At 38.0% G+C, this 21,927-nt stretch overlaps 1 protein-coding gene and 1 pseudogene across 3 annotated transcripts in view; one reads left to right on the top strand and one right to left on the bottom strand.

Annotated features, from left to right (window-relative positions):
* Positions 1–21,927, top strand: part of GAREM1 (GRB2 associated regulator of MAPK1 subtype 1) — a 218,292-nt gene that overhangs the window by 175,361 nt on the left and 21,004 nt on the right. For both annotated transcript variants that reach the window (XM_030810607.1, XM_030810608.1), the window contains exon 4: positions 19,030–20,202. In XM_030810607.1, the coding sequence (XP_030666467.1) occupies positions 19,030–20,202 (1,173 nt within the window). The remainder of the gene's footprint in view (positions 1–19,029; positions 20,203–21,927) is intronic.
* On the bottom strand, positions 6,457–10,536 carry LOC115834839 (annotated as a pseudogene). The gene is made up of 2 exons (XR_004029846.1): positions 10,237–10,536; positions 6,457–6,470 (listed from the first exon to the last, which is right to left on the bottom strand). The product of XR_004029846.1 is annotated as a DNA-directed RNA polymerases I, II, and III subunit RPABC4 pseudogene (transcript).

Here is a 21,927-nt window from a genome sequence, read left to right on the forward strand (position 1 = left end):
GCCTCCCAAAATACCGAGATTACAGGTATGAGCCACCATGCCTGGCCTGCTTACTCTTTATGTAATACTTCCTACCCAGTGACTTACTATTAAAAACTCAGTACATAGTAGCTGTTCTTTGTTGTGGTTTCGAAATACCCCTTCACTTCAAATACTTTTTAGGAGACCTTACTAAACTAATAACTGCGAATTATTTTAAATGTCTTCCAGCCTTTCAAACTCAGCCTAATAAAGATGAGAAAATTTTCCCCGCCTGCATTTCCTGCCATCAAAATAATGACTAACAAATTAAGTTTTAATTTAAGCTCTATCTTTACTATGACAGTTGTGGAGAGAGAGGGGAAAAAGGTGGCCTTCAATTTGGCATTGGGTCCGAGGCATCCTGTCTTCATTGATGTAATCCAGAAGCTTTGTACATTAAAATTACTACTCTCAAGTCTCAGAGCCCAAATACCCTAATCTGGATGCTATAATGTTACTATTTTAGCTCCAGCTAGTTAGTGAGATCCATACTTTCAGCTGTTCCAGCATAGATTTCCTCAGAGGCAAAGTAACAAGTTTGCATTGGCTTCATTAGAGAAAGTTACCCAGTCAGGAATGTGAAGTTTCAGTCATTTGTGGCATACAGTCGCTGCCTCTGCCTGCCTAGACCTCTTCAGAACCACTTCCATACTGCGTGTGTGGTCTGGCCAGGAGCTGAGGTGACAGCCTTGTCATCAGCCTATCAGCTTCTGATTACTGCTTTGGCACCTGCTGTGGGCCGGGGTATCAGTGCCTAGCAGCAGAGCCACTGTAATGTGGGGAGAAGGATTTCAGCAGTACCTTTTCTTTGGATATTGATAAGTGATGCTGTGGTACAGGTATACAATGTGGAATGATTGAATTAAGCTAATTAACATTTCCATCACCTCTCAATTTCCCCCCATTTTACCTGGAACATGTACCCTTTGACCAGCATCTTCCCATTCTCCCCACTCTCCCCACTCTCCAGCCTCTGACAGCCACCATTCTCTCTGTGTCTATGAGTTTGATGTTTTTAGTTTCCACATATAAATGAGACCATGTGGTATTTGTCTTTCTATGCCTGGCTTATTTTGCTTAGCATGATACCCTCCAGGTTCATTCATGTTGCCACAGATAACATGATTTTCCTCCTTTTTAAAGCTGAATAGTATTCCATTGTGTATATATACCCAGAAGTGCCTCTTTTTAATTGGAGAAAACATCATATAAGTTTCAGAGAACTTAAGTCAAAAAACTAGAGCCTTGGAATACTAAGAAACATGACCAAGAGTAAAATGATAAAATACTATAAATTATCCAACAGGACTAGGAAGTTTACAGACTTTGAGTTGTTATAATCATCACATTTTAGATCTGGAAAGGCCCTTAGACGTTGCCTAATCCTACTTCTTTTAGCAAATATGAAAACTGAGAAACAGCTATGTTATCTAACTTCATTGGTTCATATGAAGCCACAAAATGACTCAGCAGCAAAGCCCAGCATAGAAACCAGATCTCCTAATACAATCCGGTCACCTCTCTGCTCCATCACACTCTGTTTATGGATTTGAGATAAGGCCCAAGATTGTGATCAGAATGTACTTCCACTTTGACACAATAGCTTGTACAGTTTAATTCATTTTCCTTTTTAAAAATACAAACATGTTCAATCATTATGGCATGTGGTACAATATAGCCAAAATCCTTCTGTCATTTGTATTTCTGAAACATTTATGGTCTGACACACAGGGTTTGGCAGCTTTTATGAATGTTATATATGTACCTTTTTTTATCTTATTAATAGTAAAGTATGGTGCCAGTATTTAAAAAATAAAATCTTGTAACTTATATGAACAAAAGTTCTCTGAAATAGGAATTTGAAGGAAAGACTCTTCCAGTGAACAATTTGCAGACTGGAGAGATAGCCTTCAGTGTAAAATGAAGATGCAATTCCAGAGAACAAAGGGAAGGTCCCGGGTTTTATAGCAAAAGTGCCCACTTAGGTTCTCAATCAGGTCCATATAGCAAATGAAGGATTGAAACACGATTAGTTCTGACTAGTTGGTGCTGCTGAGCCCTGATTGGCTGAGGCTGGTGAGTTCTAATTGGTTGGTTCGCATTAGCTCCGAAAGTCCAAAAGTTGAATGGAGGCATGGGTTTTCCAGGAACTTAGAGCACATGTGTGACCTCCAATCAGCAAATGGTTGGTTGGCTGTATTTTAAATTTAGACCCGGTTAGCCACTCAGGATCTATCTTAGAGGACTGGCTCTTTCATGTTCACATTTGTTCACACTTATTTTGAAATTTTCACTCTATCAGTATCAGTGTAGTTTCTGATTATTTAAATATCACATGTCAGAATGAACTCTTTCAAACTCCATAAGGTCTTAACCCAGAATTTTTAGAGTGCTAACCAGTATTAATAAAGCAGCAAGACCAGAGGCTGGGTTCTTGTATTGTTGCTTGAAGCAGTGTTAAAGATACACCGACATGACTAAAATGCATTGCTGAATAAACAAGCACAGATTTTAAAATTTAATATGATTAATGCAACTTGATGCCAAACTCTGAATGTCTTCTAAGGCTTCCAAGTTACTGAAAAGCAGCCAATATATTTTCCCAAGTCATAGATTTGATGCAGTCCATGTGCCTTCTATTTTAACATATTAGTTACCCTTTTAAAAGTTGCCATCTGAAAAAGTGCTGAAAAAATGAAGACCTTTCGCTTCTGCTGACCAGTTAGACTGTGCCTTCTTTTTTTTTTTTTTGAGACGGAGTTTTACTCTTGTTGCCCAGGCTGGAGTGCAATGGATCAATCTCAGCTCACCGCAACCTCCGCCTCCCGGGTTCAAGCGATTCTCCTGCCTCAGCCTCCCAAGTAGCTGGGATTACAGGCATGCGCCACCATGCCTGGCTAATGTTGTATTTTTAGTAGACACAGGGTTTCTCCATGTTGGTCAGGCTGGTCTCGAACTCCCTATCTCAAGTGATTAGCCCACCTCGGCCTCCCAAAGTGCTGGGATTACAGGTGTGAGCCACTGTGCCCCGCCTATGTTACTTTCTTTATTCATTTTAGCAGAACAAACTACAGACAGAGCCGCTTGTGATTCTACTCTTGTAATTATTTATGCTCTGCCATCCTCCTGGTTATGTTTTATCTTTGAAAACACAAAAACGGTTTATTAGTAGACTTTGCTCTGCATACATAGGCCATCCTGTGGTTGTCCTGTAAAATAATACAAGCTAGTAGTACTGAAACATTTAGTATTCTTCAGGGTTTTTTATTTTGTTTTCCGAGTGTAGTTCAGTTGTAACCCACCATTTCTCGTTTAAAATACAATTCTTAGTTTCCATCTCAAGAATTCAGAAAAGGAATCTTGCGTTTTAAGTTTATAATAATGCCAGAGAGACCATCTTTTCCTGTGATTTTTCAAAATGGGTAGGAATTATTTGCTCCAGCATTTTCCACCTACTCTCTGGAGGCTTTAGGGCATGAGTAGTTCTAGCGAGCCAGTTTTTGGAGTAGCCGTGAATGTTAACCAAATTCTGTCCAAAATGACTGTAATTTCCTTTCAGTATTTTATAATACACTTTTCTACTATCTTAAAGACAGTACTTGAACAAAATTTAAACTTATCACTGTCTCCTGTTTTATAATTGATTAAAGCACTCAGCCCCACTTGAGTATGACTTTTGCCTTTATATAGAGAGACCATAAGCCCTGAGAATTTGATATTTTTACGGTCTCATAATTTAAATTTTTTTTAACTTTTTTTGTTTAAAAACCTTTAACGGTTTGCTGTCTTATTTGCCTCTTGTGTCTTTTTCAGAATACCTTTCTTAACAGTCCCTATTTTTAGTTTAATTTTTCACTTCTGTTTTGCTTAGGAATCAGTACACTAAGGACCTCACAGCCTTTCACGATAAGCCCTAACATCAACAACATCCCATCATTTTGGTTAGCTCACTGCCTTGTTCTTGGCTATATTCCAGAGAGGTCAGAAATTATTGATTCCTATGCAACCTGAATTTTGTCAGATGTAAAAAGGAATATTTAAAATGAAAATTGAATGTATTTAGATATGGCCACTTTTTATTTTTTTTTATTTTTTACTTTTTTTTGAGACGGGATCTTGCTCTGTCACCCAGGCTGGAGTGCAGTGGCGTGATCTCGGCTCACTGCAAGCTCCGCCTCCTGGGTTCATGCCATTCTCCTGCCTCAGCCTCCCCAGCAGCTGGGACAACAGGCGCACACCGCCATGCCCAGCTAATTTTTTTGTATTTTTAGTAGAGACAGGGTTTCACCGTGTTAGCCAGGATGGTCTCGATCTCATGACCTAGTGATCCGCCCGCCTCTGCCTCCCAAAGTGCTGGGATTACAGGCATGAGCCACCGCGCCCGGCTAGATATAGTCAGTTTTTATTTTCCAGTTTTTTTTAATTATATGTTTCCCTTAGGATGAGTCAGATGTCATTTATTTTCAAGATCCGTTCAGAATGATAAATTGGATACAATTGTGAGGTTAATTATTTCAATGTTTGAAGATAGCTCAGTGCTTTTTTTGTCATCTGAGGTTTTGGGCCCTCTGAAAAACTACCAGTTGGCAAGCCCTCTGCTATAGCATCACAAATGGAACCATTGCCATTGTACTTGACATTCTTGCCCTATTTTGTGTTAAAAAATATATATATAAACACCATTTAGGATTAACATTTATCTTAACTCTTGATGCAATTTTCTTTCATTTGCTGTCATTTTCCCAAAAGAAAGAGTAATGAAAATTTAATTTGGGAAGACATAACATAATACTAATCAAATATTGTCTATATAACCTATATATCAACCAGATCATTCCTGATTTTATCTTATGAGTTGGAATTTTAACCTCTTACATGTTTGAACAGTTGTTATTAGAACAATTGTTGCTAGAGAACAGATTTCCTATTGCCAGAATCTTCAAAGAGAGAGAGAGAGAGTGTGTGTGTGTCCACAAGTTTAAAATTTTACGTCAGTGTTTCAAAATGTTTCTTGACCATGGGTTATTAATTGAGTGGTATTATGAGCAGTAAAAAGTAAAACCCTGATAGTTTCCTGGATTCAACCTATTAGTGTTGTTTAGATAACACACTTTGAATTACTTCCTCTCAGGAAACGTTGAAACTGGAAATGTTAACCAGACACACATACGGAAGCACTTAGACAGAATGCATTGTTTCTTTTGCTGTTAAAAAAAAAAGGAAAAAATTATGCAAATAAATTACATCTGTAGAAACCTGAGGAGACTATTTGGCTCTACTGCTAAAGAAAGAGCATTTATTTATGAGATTTTTCATCTGTCACTGGCAGTGACCACAAAATTGGTCAGTATGTTAGTTGTGTAATTTATTCAGGGCTAATTGCTAGCATTAATAATGACTTCAGAGTTGGAAGCATGGGATACAGATTGTGCTCACATGTTACGCATTTTTATGTATGAGAGTAGGAGTAAGTTACTTAAGAAGTACACACATACACGAAAATGTAGACAAAACTGTTGAATGTGCCTAGATAGTGACATTTAGTAAGGATAACTTTGATCTGTTTAATCCGTGTATGTACTGTCTCATATGAGTCTCAAAAACTGGTGGACGTTATCTTTCAGTTCATTTGCTGTGCAGTACTTCACTAGACCTATCATTTCTTAATTCTGGAAGGTGTATGTTTATAAAGATAAATTAGGAAAATATAGTAAATATTGATTTAAAGGGATAGAAACATATTTTTTTAGTTTCCAGATCCCTGTCTGCATCTTATCCCTGTCTCCGTCTTTATTCAAATGGGTGACTCGCCAAGTTTTTTACAAAGTTCTAATAAAAAGGAAGTATAGCAGTGCAGCTGAGAGTTTTGCGGACTAGACTATTCTAAAATTGTATATTTTGAATTATTTCCATATGTTCACATCCTTTGGGATATAATTGTAATGATATTTCAGGCTCTGTTCTGGCATTAGGTTTTATTCTGGGATAACATAGTCAATAAAAACTTGAACAGTATTCAGTACAGAGAGAAGGATAATGCTTAGAAGTAGTGGTTTGGGCTTGAACACAGTAGGAGATGAAAACTTAGAAATCTATGTGAAAATACAGAGATGTGAAAGGCAATGTGAAACACTTAAAAAAAGTAAAATGTTTTGTTAATAAAAGTAATAGTAACGATGGCCTCCATTTATTGAGAGCCTACCATGTGCCAAGCACTGTGATCATTTGTTTACGTACGTTCACTTAGCCTGCAGAATAGATGGTGGTGTTCCATTTTATAGGTGAGGAACCTAAGGCTCAAAAAACTAAAAGCATTTTGTCTGAGGTCACTACACTGTAAAGGCAAGATTCAAACTCAGCTTGTAGTTTAGCTAATAGTATTGTACCTGTCAGTTTCCAAAGGCCATGGTTCTTTTCATCCATCTATACCCACTATCAGTAAACCTTTACTGTAAAGAAACAGAGAGCACATATTTTAGAGTTTGCAAGCCATACAGTCACTGTTGCAGCTACTCAGCACTGCCATCATAGCGTGAAAACAGCCATAGACTATTTATAAATGAATGGGTGTGGCATGTCCCAATAAAACTTTATTTACAGAACCAAGTGGTGGGCCAGGTGTGGACTGTGGGTATTAGTTTACTGACCTTTGATCTATATTTTTGTAAGTTTAACTAGATACTGGTTGAAAGTAAAAGCCTTAGGGATAAACCAAAAGCTAGAATTGATAGCAGATGATTCTTGGTGACCTAAGTCAACAGAATAAAATAACTGAAACCAGGACCCAGACAGAGCAGCCTGTTCCTCTAGTCCCAGTCACTTGGGAGGCTGAGGCAGGAGGATCACTTGAGCCCGGGAGTTCAAGTACAGCTTGAGCAGCATAGCAAGACCCAGTCTCTTAAAAAAAAAACTGCTGAGAAAAAATAATAATAATAACTGAAAACTTGAAACTACAGGTCCTATGGAAAAAGAAAGTCCTTATATGTGTCAAGCACTGTCATTTATAAATGATGGATTAGCTCTAAACAAACAAAAACCCTAAGCTATATTCTTCAAAACTGTTGAAGCCTTAGAAACAAGGCCAAGAAATGCACAGATCAGAGGACCAGAGGCAATGTGGTATCCTGGCTTGATCCTGGGATATCAGAATGACACTCATGGGAAAAAACTGGTGAAATCCAAATAAAACTTGTACTTTATGTAACAGTATTGTACTAATGTGAATTTCTTAGTTTTGATAAACATGCCATGGTCACATAAGATGTTAACAGAAGCTAGGTAAAGAGTATACAGGAACTTTCTGTACTGCCTTTGTAACTTTTCTGCAAATCTGAAATTATTCCAAATAAAAAGCTGCCTGGGCACGGTGGCTCACGCCTGTAATCCCAGCCCTCTGGGAGGCTGAGGCAGGTGGATCACAAGGTCAGGAGTTCAAGACCACCCTGGCCAATATGGTGAAACCCCGTCTCTACTAAAAATACAAAAATTAGCTGAGCATGGTGGCACGTGCCTGTAGTCCCAGCTGCTTAGGAGGCTGAGGCAGGAGAATCACATGAACCTAGGAGGAGGAGGTTGCAGTGAGCCAAGATCACACCATTGCACTCCAGCCTGGGCGACAGAGTGAGACTCCATCTCAAAAAAAAAAAGAAAAAAAAAAAAGCTAAAATTTATTTAAATTCCTAGGCTTGAATTTAGATGCCTAGCATCTATGTTAGAACCAGATGAATACTGAAGTACTGAAAGTAAACACAGTTAGGTTGAGATCTTGTTAAAAAATAATAGCAATACTTACCTGAATTATCCAAAATGGACTTTAAGCCTTGGCAGCATATATTCCCAGTAAAACAATGTTGTGCTGTCATTTCTGTACTTAAACAATGTCTCCTACGGAGAAATTCACTTCACTATGGAAACAACAAAGCTGTTTGTTTTTTATAGTACTAATGTTGATTGACAAATTACTTGTTCCAAAGATTAAAATTATACAGAGATGACCTAGAAGGTAAGAAATTATTTACAAATGTTCCTCTTCCTAGTTTTCTAAACACATATTGATGATCGCCACTCAGTATGTGGTATGAACACTGTCAGTTACTTTACCCAGACATTTTTATTAATATGAGAGAAAAAAATTCAAGCTTAGGTTTAATGTAAGCCTGATACCAAAACCTGATAAAACATACATAATAAAACTGTAGGCCAGTCTCATCTGTGACAAAGATGCCCACATCATAGATCAGGTACTATCAGAGAATTATACAATATTGTCTTAAGTGTACTATGATCACGTAGAGATTATTTCAAGCATGTAGAATTATTTTAATATTTGGGAATCTATTATAATATATAATCAGTGTATTAGAGAAGTGAAAAATGAACATATGGGCCAGGCACGTGGTTCACTCCTGTAATCCCAGCTACTCAGGAGGCTGAGGCAGTAGAATCGCTTGAACCCGGGAGGCAGAGGTTGCAGTGAGCTGAGATCATGCCACTGCACTCCAGCCTGTGTGACAGAGCAAGACTCCATCTCAAAAACAAAACAACAACAACAAAAAATAAACATGTGACCATCTTAATTGGATATAGAATCAACGTTTTATTAAAACTTTAAAAAATTTTATTTGTAGAAACTTTTAGAAAACTAGAATTGGAAAGACATTACTTACATGATAAAAATATCTCAAACAAATTTCTCATATTTTTATATTAAAACACTGACAATATTCTCATTAAAATCTGAAACACTAAAATGCTCCCTGTCACCACCACCACTCTGTTATGAGAGAGAAGGGATGAAAATTGAAAGGATAAAGATACATTTTTCATCATTTGTGTAAGATATAATCACCTAATCCCAAGAGAATTAACTGAAAAAAACTCTTACAGTAAGACACTGGACATGCAAAATAGCAATAAAGCATATTCAACAACTATGACTCAACAGCAGTGTCCAGGGATTGATAATGAAGGCAGAATTAAATACTAATAAGGGAAATAAAAGATCTGAATAAATGATGAGAATTATGTGCCTCTTTAGAAATGCTGTTACAATGATGTCACTTCTTGCCAAAACACCATGTAGATTTAATGTACTACAATAAAGTTATTATTACAGACCATAGACAAAATGATTCTAAAGTTTATCTGGAAAAGGCAAATTTTTCAACCTTTCATTTTTAAATTATTTCAGTTCTAAAGAATTGTTGCAAGAATGATAATGAGGACACCCTATCACTTTAGCCAGATTCACCAACTTTTGCCATTTTAGCACATTTGTTTTACCCATTTCCCCGGAAATATACACATACATATATACATATACACATACATATATGCATAATATAACTTATCTTTTTCTGAATCATGTGAGGGTGAATTGAATGCATTATGTCCCTTACCCCTTAATACATCAGTGTATATTTCCTAAGAATAAGAGTTTTCTCTTATGTAAACACAGTATATTCAGGAACATTAGCAGTGATAACAATACATTTATTTATAGTCCCGATTCCAAATTGGCCAGATGTCCCAAAAGTGTACTTTATTGCATTTACTTTTCACTTCTCTCTATTTCATGTTAATGTAGAACAATTTTTTTTTTTTTTTTTTTTTTAGTGGTTTGCAATAAATTTATTTAATCAGAGCTTCGGAGGGTTCTAGAAACCTGCATTTTTAACAAGGACTGCAGATGATTCTAGGTTTTGCTTTAAAGTGTGGTTTGGGGAAGCAACTTTACCCTTTATTGTGTGTCAGATTACATATACAATAAAACAAAAAGTCATGTAATGAAACAAAAAATTGCATTATACAAAATATTAGTAGATACCCAAATATAATATGTTCTTAAAAATAAAACCATATGTATATAGTTGTATTCCTAAGTACAGTAGTGCCCCCCTCATCCAAAGTTTCCCTTTCTGTGGTTTCAGTTACCTGTAATCAACCACATTCTAAAATAGGTGAGTACTGTACAAGAAGATATTTTGAAAGCAAGAGAGACCAACCACATTCACGTAACTTTTATTACAGTATGTTATCATTGTTCTATTACATTATTATTAATCTCTTGCTATGCTTAATTTATACATTATACTTTATCATAGGTATAGATATATATATATAGAAAAAACAGTGTATAAAGGTTTGGTACTATTTGAGGTTTCAGGAGTTCACTGGGGGCCTTGGAATGTATCCCCCGAAGATAAGGGGAACTACTGTGAGCAAAATCGAAAGCTATACAACAATCAGACATGTGAAGAGAGCAAATCCAAGTATAAGTGAAGACATTCCTCTGAATTCCCAGCATTCGTCGAGCATCAAAAATGACCAATCTTTTAGTCCTTTTCTTGTTCATTATTCTGTATCCACATTCTCTGCATCTGATTGGATCCCTAGATTTTATTTCATTTTCTGTGTGACACTCTCCACAGATATATATCATTGGTTGCTGCTTTGGAGGTTGAACGTCCTTCTGGGTGTCCATTGTTAGCCCCTACACAGCACGGAAAAACTTCTCACTCCCTGGAACAATTATTTATTTCATTTTAATCTGGAACAATTATTCAGCCTTTCTTTGTCTTTTCTGGCATGGAAATTTTGTTAAGAATATACACGAGGTATTTTATAGAATATTTCTCAGTTTGGGTTTGTCTGATATTTCCTCATGATGAGATTTCCATAGTAGTTGTGGCTAGAATGGTACATAAGCGAGGTCATGAACTTCTCAGGAAGTCACATTCAGAGGTAGAGGATGTCAGTATGCCTCTCTTTGGTGATACTAAATTTGATAACCTGGTCAAGGTACTGTCCAAGGTATATTCTCCACTATATAGTTACTTTTTTCCTCTTGCAGTGAATAAGCATTCTGGGAAAAGACACTAAGACCATGCATATAACCTCCTTAATCACCTCCTTAATCACCTCCTTAATCAAACTCCTATAAATTTGGCATCTATTGATGATTCTTATATAAAACGATCTTTACTAAAGTTATAATAGTATAAAGTATAATAGTAATAAATAATAAAGTAAATAATAAGTTGCAAAATTATGATTTTCCAGTCTTTCTTATGTGTCATCTTTTTGCTATCAGCATGGACTTAGGTGTTCCTGTTTTATTCAATAGATTATAATTCATCGTGGTCTTTATTGTGATGCTCAAATTGTCCCAGATTTTAGCAGTAGGAGCTCATTTAGGCTGGTTCCTGTGTCTTTTTGGCATGTTCCCATCATCTTATGAGCACCTTACTTTCTGGCACGACAAAATGTTCCCAGCACACCTTGTACCATTTCAGCCCTACCCTTGGAATTCATCATTTCTCCAGGGAGCCCTGGTTCCCTTTAGTGGGGAATGATTTGGGCGGTTTCTGGTTGCTTGGAAAGGAAAAAAACTAAGATATACGTGTGTGTGTGTGTCTGTGTGTCTGTGTGTGTCTGTGTGTATAACTGCTGAAAAGTGTGAGTTAGTACGGATACCTCTAATTTCAATCCAAACCCCAAGGAGTTCTGTCTTGCCTTTCCTGCTCTTCTTCATTCCATGTTTCTGTCTCTCCTTCCAAAATGCAATGTCTGTAACTCGCAAGACATCAATATATTTACCCATTCATTCAATCTTACAATAAACATAAATTTGACTCAGAGTTGCTCTACCCCTATCCCTATGAAAAACAAATATACTAAAAGGATCAGAATATTTATTGGTCTTTTTTTCCCTACTGGCATTATATGGTCAAAGTGTATTAGTCCATTCTGACACTCCTATAAAGAACTGCTCAAGATTGGGTAATTTATAAAGGAAACAGATTTAATTGACTCACAGTTCTGCATGGCTGGGGAGGCCTCCGGAAACTTGCATTCATGGAGAAAGGCACCTCTTCACAGGGTGACAGGAGAGAGAATGAGTGCCCAGCAATGTGGGAAGCCCCTTATAAAACCATGGTATCTCGTGAGAACTCACTATCATGAGAACAGCTTGGGGGAAACCATCATCATGATTCAATTATCTTCACCTGGTCCCGTCCTTGACAAGTGGGGATTATTACAATTCCAGGTGAGATTTGGTTGGGGTCACAACCCAACCATATCAGACAGCATTCCAAAGCTACTTGGATTTTCTCTTTCCCCAGAGTGGTTATTTTGTTGATTTAAAAAACAGTTGGATTTTGCATTTGTTTCCATTTGCATTCAGTTTTAAAATAACTTAAATTTACAAGAAAAAAACAACCCCATCAAAAAGTGGGTGAAGGATATGAACAAACACTTCTCAAAAGAAGACATTTATGCAGCCAACAAACGTGAAAAAAAAGCTCATCATCACTGGTCATTAGAGAAATGCAAATCAAAACCACAATGAGATACCATAAATGCCAGTTAGAATGGCAGTCATTTAAAAGTCAGGAAACAACAGATGCTGGAAAGGATGTGGAGAAATAGGAATGCTTTTACACTGTTGGTGGGAGTGTAAATTAGTTCAACCATTGTGGAAGACAGTGTGGTGATTCCTCAAGGATCTAGAACCAGAAATACCATTTGACCCAACAATCTCATTACTGGGTATATACCCAAAGGATTATAAATCATTCTACTATAAAGACAGATGCACATGTATATTTATTGCAGCACTGTTCACAATAGCAAAGACTTGGAGCCAACTCAAATGCCCATCAATGATAGACTGGATAAAGAAAATGTGGCACATATATACCATGGAATACTATGCAGCCAGAAAAAAAGATGAGTTCATGTCCTTTGCAGAGACATGGATGAAGCTGGAAACCATCATTCTCAGCAAATTAACACAGGAACAGAAAACCAAAGACCACATGTTCTCACTCATAAGTGGGAGTTAACAATGAGATCACATGGACACAGGGGGAATATCACACACCGGGGCCTGTTGCAGGGTGGGGGGCTAAGGGAGAAAAGATAGCATTAGGAGAAATACCTAATGTAGATGATGGTTTGATGGGTACTGCAAGCCACCATGGCACTTGTATACCTACATAACAAACCTGAACGTTCTGCACACATATCCCAGAACTTATAATAAAAAAAAAATTCTTGTTGACCTAATTTTTAAAATATGTAGCACATTAGTGTACATCCTTGAAGTCAAAACTCTGTGGCAAGGTATACTCAGAGAGGTATCATTTCCTCCCTTGTCTCTAGCTCCAGTAAGTAACCAGTTTCATTGTTTTCTGTTTTTCCTTGTGCATGTTTTTGGTTTTTTTTTTTTTTTTTTGGTAACAAAAATAAACAGAAAACGTATATACTAATTTTTCCTTTCTTCTTAAACAAAAAAAAAATATACTGTATTAACTTTTTTTGCACTTTGCTTTTTTTATTTAATAATATATTCTTGAAAGTCATTTCATATCCATCCCTTGGATTCATTATTCTCATTGTCTTTTGCATAGTACCAGGAAGTGTGTGTACCGTAGTTTATTCAGTCAGCCTCCTATATTTAAGCATTTAGATGAGTTCAATATTTTGCAAAGACAAATAATGCTGCAGTGAGTAACCTTATACATGTGTACTTTCATATTGTTGGAGGAATGTCTTCAGGGTAAATTCCTAGATGTAGGATTGCTGGATGGAGGGGTAAATGCATATGTCATTTGACTTGATATTGCCAAATTCCCCACCACATGGGTTGTATCATGCTGTATTCTCACCAGCTATGGACAAGGATGCTTTTTACCCCATAGCCTTACCAACTGAGTGTGATGTCAAGCTTCTGAATTTTTAATCAATGTGTTAGGTAAGAAATGGTATCTTAGTATAATTTTAATTGGCATTTCTCTTATGAGGAGAGAAGTTGAACATCTTTTCATAGGTTTGAAAGCCATTGTACATCTTGTTATGTTAGTTAATTGATTTTTCATGTATTTTGCCTATTTTTCTTTTTTTTTTTTTTTTTTCAGTCTCTCTGTGTCACCCAGGCTGCGATGCAGGGGCACAATCTCGGCTCACTGCCACCTCTGCCTCCTGGGTTCAAGCGATTCTCCTGCCTCAGCCTCCTAAAGTAGCTGCGACTACAGTCACGTGCCACCATGCCCAGCTAATTTTTGTGTCTTTTTAATAGAGACAGGTTTCACTGTGTTAGCCAGGATGGTCTCAGGTCCTTACTTTTAAAAAGCTGCTTGTATATTAGCGATATTAGCTCTTTATCTGTGATATGTTTTGCAAATATTTTCAGTCTGTCATTTGACTTTTGACTTTATTTCTCTTGTTTTCTGCCATCTACATACTTTTTGAGTCAGAATAAACACAAGTCAGGGCTTTTGTTATCAGATCTGAAAATATAAGATGAAGACACAAATTAAAAACATTGTAGTTACAGTGGGAAAATAGGTCGCTAAGATTAATGGCCCCCAAATAAATGCAAATATAGGTATATTTTTGAATGTATATTTTATGAACTCAGTATATAATACTTTATATATTTTTAATTTATGATATAAACGTATATAATATTAGTATACAGTAAAAGTGACACTGCAAATTAGTGATGAAAGGGATGGCTCTTTAGGAAGTGTACTCAACACTCAGTTAACTTACACACACACACACACACACAGACACACACAAACCTACCTTAAATAAGCCACCAGAGTAAATAGAGTTACATTCCCTGTTGGGCTAGTGGTTAGGATTCAAAAAAAAAAAAAAAAAAAAGTAGAGATACATAGCAAATTATTAAAAGAAAACACTGGTAATTATACCAGCGTTTCTCAACCTCAGCACCACTGAAATTTTTGCACTGGCTAATTCTTCGCTGTGGGGAGCTGTGCTGGGCATTATAGCATATTGAACAGCTTCCCTGGCCTCTACCAACTAGATGCAAACAGCAGCTTCCCCAGTCATGACAATCAAAGCTGTCTCCAAACATTGCCCCCTAGTGGGTACAGTCACCCCTGGTTCAGAATCATGAATCTATATCATCTCAGCTAGAAGCGTAGCACCCAAGAATGAAATCACAAAGGAAAATTTTGAAAATATTGACTACTTTTTTTTTATTATACTTTAGGTTTTAGGGTACATGTGCACAATGTGCAGGTTTGTTACATATGTATCCATGTGCCGTGTTGATTTCCTGTACCCATTAACTTGTCATTTAGCATTAGGTATATCTCCTAATGCTATCCCTCTCCCCTCCCCCCACCCCACAACAGTCCCCGGAGTGTGATGTTCTCCTTCCTGTGTCCATGAGTTCTCATTGTTCAATTCCCACCTATGAGTGGGAACATGCGGTGTTTGGTTTTTTGTCCTTGCGATAGTTTACTGAGAATGATGTTTTCCAGTTTCATCCATGTCCCTACAAAGGACACGAACTCATCATTTTTTATGGCTGCATAGTATTCCATGGTGTATATGTGCCACATTTTCTTAATCCAGTCTATCGTTGTTGGACATTTGGGTTGGTTCCAACTCTTTGCTATTGTGAGTAGTGCCGCAATAAACATACGTGTGCATGTGTCTTTATAGCAGCATGATTTATAGTCCTTTGGGTATATACCCAGTAATGGGATGGCTGGGTCAAATGGTATTTCTAGTTCTAGATCCCTGAGGAATCGCCACACTGACTTCCACAATGGTTGAACTAGTTTACAGTCCCACCAACAGTGTAAAAGTGTTCCTGTTTCTCCACATCCTCTCCAGCACCTGTTGTTTCCTGCTTTTTTAACAATGGCCATTCTAACTGGTGTGAGATGGTATCTCACTGTGGTTTTGATTTGCATTTCTCTGTTGGCCAGTGATGATGAGCATTTCTTCATGTGTTTTTTGGCTGCATAAATGTCTTCTTTTGAGAAGTGTCTGTTCATGTCCTTTGCCCACTTTTTGATGGGGTTGTTTGTTTTTTTCTTGTAAATTTGTTTGAGTTCATTGTAGATTCTGGATATTAGCCCTTTGTCAGATGAGTAGGTTGCAAAAATTTTCTCCCATTTTGTAGGTTACCTGTTCACTCTGATGGTAGTTTCTTTTGCTGTGCAGAAGCTCTTTAGTTTAATTAGATCCCATTTGTCAATTTTGGCTTTTGTTGCCATTGCTTTTGGTGTTTTAGACATGAAGTCCTTGCCCACGCCTATGTCCTGAATGGTATTGCCTAGGTTTTCTTGTAGGATTTTAATGGCTTTAGGTCTAACATTTAAGTCTTTAATCCATCTTGAATTAATTTTTGTATAAGGTGTAAGGAAGGGATCCAGTTTCAGCTTTCTACATGTGGCTAGCCAGTTTTCCCAGCACCATTTATTAAATAGGGAATCCTTTCTCCATTTCTTGTTTTTGTCAGGTTTGTCAAAGATCAGATAGTTGTAGATATGCGGCATCATTTCTGAGGGCTCTGTTCTGTTCCATTGATCTATGTCTCTGTTGTGGTACCAGTACCATGCTGTTTTGGTTACTGTAGCCTTGTAGTATAGTTTGAAGTCAGGTAGCGTGATGCCCCCAGCTTTGTTCTTTTGGCTTAGGATTGACTTGGCGATGTGGGCTCTTTTTTGGTTCCGTATGAACTTTAAAGTAGTTTTTTCCAATTCTGTGAAGAAAGTCATTGGTAGCTTGATGGGGATGGCTTTGAATCTATAAATTACCTTGGGCAGTATGGCCATTTTCACGATATTGATTCTTCCAACCCATGAGCATGGAATGTTCTTCCATTTGTTTGTATCCTCTTTTATTTCATTGAGCAGTGGTTTGTAGTTCTCCTTGAAGAGGTCCTTCACATCCCTTGTAAGTTGGATTCCTAGGTATTTTATTCTCTTTGAAGCAATTGTGAATGGGAGTTCAGTCATGATTTGGCTCTCTGTTTGTCTGTTATTGGTGTACAAGAATGCTTGTGATTTTTGTACATTGATTTTGTATCCTGAGACTTTGCTGAAGTTGTTAATCAGCTTAAGGAGATTTTGGGCTGACACAATGGGGTTTTCTAGATATACAATCATGTCATCTGCAAACAGGGACAGTTTGACTTCCTCTTTTCCTAATTGAATACCCTTTATTTCCTTCTCCTGCCTGATTGCTCTGGCCAGAACTTCCAGCACTATGTTGAATAGGAGCGGTGAGAGAGGGCATCCCTGTCTTGTGCCAGTTTTCAGAGGGAATGCTTCCAATTTTTTCCCATTCAGTATGATATTGGCTGTGGGTTTGTCGTAGATTGCTCTTATTATTTTGAGATACGTCCCATCAATACCTAATTTATTGAGAGTTTTTAGCATGAAGGGTTGTTGAATTTTGTCAAAGGCCTTTTCTGCATCTATTGAGATAATCATGTGGTTTTTGTCTTTGGTTCTGTTTATATGCTGGATTACATTTATTGATTTGCGTATGTTGAACCAGCCTTGCATCCCAGGGATGAAGCCCACTTGATTATGGTGGATAAGCTTTTTGATGTGCTGCTGGATTCGGTTTGCCAGTATTTTATTGAGGATTTTTGCATCAATGTTCATCAAGGATATTGGTCTGAAATTCTCTTTTTTGGTTATGTCTCTGCCAGGCTTTGGTATCAGGATGATGCTGGCTTCATAAAATGTGTTAGGGAGGATTCCCTCTTTTTCTATCGATTGGAATAGTTTCAGAAGGAATGGTACCAGTTCCTCCTTGTACCTCTGGTAGAATTCAGCTGTCTACATTTAAAAAAAAAAAACAACTTTTATAGTTAAGCTATAAAATTGCAATTCAAACAACAAATGGAAAAATGCATAGCACAAATGACATTTTCATTTACATAAAAAGTAATCAGTAAGAGATCTAAATAGATAAATACTGAAAAATGAATATACCAATAAATGTATTTAAAATAAATTCAGCATGCATGCTTTACCTCTCATACTGCTAAACATGAAATAAACTTCAGTGTGAGTGTAGGGAGACATAATTTCATAAAGTGATAAAAGTATAAATAAGTATAACGTTGATGAAAACACAGTGGGCAGTGCATATTAGACCTTTAAAATATATGCATATTAGCCAGGTGACTCACACCTGTAGTCTCAGCTACTCGGGAGGGTGAGGTGGGAGGATTCCTTAAGCTTGGGAGGTCAAGACTGCAGTGAGCTGTGATCATGCCGCTGCACTCCAGCCTGGGCAGCAAGATCCTGTCTTCAAAAACAAAACAAAGCAAAAAAAACAAATATATGCATAGCTTTTGTCCCTGCAGTTTTTCTAGTCCTTAATCCTAAGGAAATAATTGAGCTGTAAAAAAGTTCATTGCAGTACTATTTATAATTGCTAGACATTGGAAAAATCCATCTATATTTTTATTTTACAGTAAGGAACTAGTCAAATAATGCACATTCATACAAAATGGAATACATTAGGTTAGTATTACTATTGATGAAGTATGTGCCCGGGGGAAATGGATACAGTTAGAAACTCAGGTAACAGAATTGTGTATATATGTTATCTATTTTATCTCTGAGATAGATGGATCAATTCTGTTTCTTTTTTCTATTTATATTTGACAGATTATCTTTAGTGATAAGATAGTATAAAAGTTCTTCATTTTTATAATTGTATTTTTTAATATTCCTTCCAATTAAATAATGGATGTGTAATTTTTTAAAAAAATTGAGAAATACCACATTTTTAAGTTCTTTTTCTCATTTTAAGTTTCTTTTAAAATTTCAAATTTTAAAAATTTAATAAAATTTTGAAAAGTAAAAAATTAAAATTTAAATAATAAAAAACAAGGAATTTTCTACATCAGCATTCATGAAAACATTTTGAAAAAGAAAAAATGACAATGTCCCTGTTAGTATCCATATGATAGACTACTCTGCATATATAGAGAAAAGAGATGTTTATAAGATTCTAAACTAATATCATCTTGAACAAATAGTAGTTATTGTTAATCACGTAAGTATAATAAAAGAAATGAGGTGTCTAAATTTAGTATTAAAGAAAAGCACAGCATTTTCCTCTGTGTGCGTATTTGTGTGTGCCTTAATAGGAGGTTCTTTGTGTGAATAGATCAAAGGAAATGAACCTAAAATGTGATTTATTATATTGTAGGTTGCTTCAGGTGAATGCAATGAAGACACTGAAGTTTACAACATCACCCTGTGTACTGGGGATGAACTCACTCTAATGGGGCAGGCAGAAATCCTTTATGCAAAGACATTCAAGGAAAAGTCACGACTCAACACAATCTTCAAAAAGATTGGGAAGCTCAATTCCATCAGCAAGCTGGGAAAAGGCAAAATGCCATGCCTCATTTGTATGAATCACCGGACCAACGAAAGCATTAGCCTTCCATTCCAGTGCAAGGGCAGATTTAGCACCCGAAGTCCCCTGGAACTTCAGATGCAAGAGGGCGAACACACCATCCGCAACATTGTGGAGAAAACCAGGCTTCCTGTGAATGTGACTGTGCCAAGCCCTCCACCGAGAAACCCATACGACCTCCACTTCATCCGTGAGGGGCACCGCTATAAGTTTGTGAACATCCAGACCAAGACGGTGGTGGTTTGCTGCGTGCTGCGGAACAACAAGGTCCTCCCCATGCACTTTCCTTTGCACTTGACTGTCCCCAAGTTCAGCCTCCCAGAACACCTGGTGAAGGGAGAGGGCTGGCCCGAAACCCTGGTCCATCACTGGCTAGGTATCTGCCAAGAACAGTTCGACATCGATGAGTATTCACGGGCTGTCCGTGATGTGAAAACCGACTGGAATGAGGACTGCAAGAGCCCCAAGAAGGGCCGGTGCTCTGGCCACAACCACGTGCCCAACTCGCTCAGCTACGCCCGCGATGAGCTCACCCAGTCCTTCCACCGACTCTCGGTCTGTGTGTATGGCAACAATCTCCATGGCAACAGCGAGGTGAACCTTCATGGTTGCAGGGACCTGGGGGGAGATTGGGCTCCCTTTCCTCATGACATCCTGCCCTATCAGGACTCTGGAGATAGTGGGAGTGACTACCTTTTCCCAGAAGCTAGTGAAGAATCAGCAGGCATCCCGGGAAAGTCAGAACTTCCCTACGAAGAGCTGTGGCTGGAGGAAGGCAAGCCCAGCCATCAGCCTCTCACTCGCTCTCTGAGCGAGAAGAGCAGATGTGATCAGTTTAGAGGTTCTGTCCGATCCAAATGTGCGACTTCTCCTCTTCCCATCCCTGGGACTCTGGGAGCAGCAATGAAGTCTTCAGATACTGCCCTACCTCCACCTCCAGTGCCTCCCAAATCTGAAGCCGTAAGTCATTTCTGTTTTTGAATGTGGTGCCAGTCTTTCTGTCTCTCTGCTCAGTCATCCACTAATTTATTTCTTAAAACTCCCCAACTGAAGATTATCAGAGTGAGCAAATTTGTTTAGTTTGGAGTGAGATACACATGCTAGCTTGATTATTTTGACTAGTTAGGAATTAGAGTTTTACTCTATGTCTGATGAGAACCTCTTGGAGAGTTTTTAACAGGAGAGTTTTAAACATGACTTTTGCTGCTGCCTGGAGAATGGATTATAGGGAGGAGAGAGTAGAAGGTGGGAGGCAGAGAAGAGGCGACTGCATTAAGGTAGGTGCGAGGTGGTGAGGCCCTAAACCGTGGCAGCTGGTAGTGGCTGGCAGAGAGAGACGGCTGCTTCCGACTGTTTCATAGGTAAACCCAACAATATTTACTTGTGAGTTGGATGTCAGGCATGGAGGAAAGAGAACAATCAAAGAAAACTCCTGGATTTTTAGCCTGGGCAACAGAATGGATATTAGTGTCATTTACTGTGATGGGGAAGACTGAAGGAGGAGGAAATTTATTTGGTAGTGGGAGGGAAAGCAGAGGAAAATCAAGAGGCAGCAGCCTCACTTATAACTCTTTCCTATATCCCTGAAGTTACATTGAGATCAAAGCATAGTGGATGTGCTAATGTATATATGTACATACACACACACACACACACACACACGCACTCCAGAACCAGGTGCCAGGATAGTTCTATTTAACACCTTAAACATAACTCATTCAGAGCTTGATTTTAATGTAAAACTAAAATTTTGGTACAGTTCTGTTTAGAACAAGAGAAAGGACCCTCTATTTTGACCATGTTCTTCAATTGGCAGCCACTCTGAACCTTTGCTACTCATTTTTGATCACTGAATTTCGTTATCCCTGAGGGAGAAAGGGCTAGAGGTATTAAGTGTAATTCTATTAATTTATTTGACAATATCTATTACAGTGGCTTTCTTTTTTCTGTCCCTAAAAGAATCCTTTTTAAAAGAATTACATGAATCCCAATATATAGAAGAGTTCAAATCAAAACCTACCTGACCAAAGCACAGATTGTGGGGAAGGAGTCTTCCTTGGGTCCCTACCCACTCTCTACCCCTACCAGGTGATCTTAGGACACCTTTCTGGAACCCTGGGGCTGTGCAGAACCAGGTTTTTAAAAACTATGGAATTACTAGGCTAGATGCTAGAAATACAATCATCAAGAAAACCTGGACTCTAGCCCCTTGTACTTCTCAGTTTTACAGGGAAGGTAGCAGATGAAAAGCAATGACTGTTATACAAGTTAAAAGGTGATAAACAATAGGAAAACGAGAGACAGATAATGTGTGGAGAATTCAGAAGAGACAGAGAAACTTCTAGTCGCGGGATGAATGAGAGGAGCCTCCATGGAGATTATGACATTTTAAATGCGTTTAGAAAATGTACCTGAATTGGAAGAGTAGAGAGATGAGAAAGAAGGACATTCCGGACAGAGCAGCATGAGCAACGAGCTGGAAGCTGGGGCAGCTTTAAGCATGTAAGAGGGAAGACAAGGGGTTCTGTGGGGCAATTGAATAGGGCTGGATATGGTGCAGGAAGGGCAGTGGTGGCTGAAAGGCTGGTGCCAGGGCATGGACATCCCTGGGTGTCAGGCAGCAGTTTGTACCAGGCTCCATGCTTAGCTGTCCATAAAGAGCCCTCATTGCTGCAAAGCTTTCCT

The sequence above is a fragment of the Nomascus leucogenys genome, chromosome 4, assembly GCF_006542625.1.
Source record: "Nomascus leucogenys isolate Asia chromosome 4, Asia_NLE_v1, whole genome shotgun sequence".
NCBI lineage: Eukaryota > Metazoa > Chordata > Mammalia > Primates > Hylobatidae > Nomascus > Nomascus leucogenys.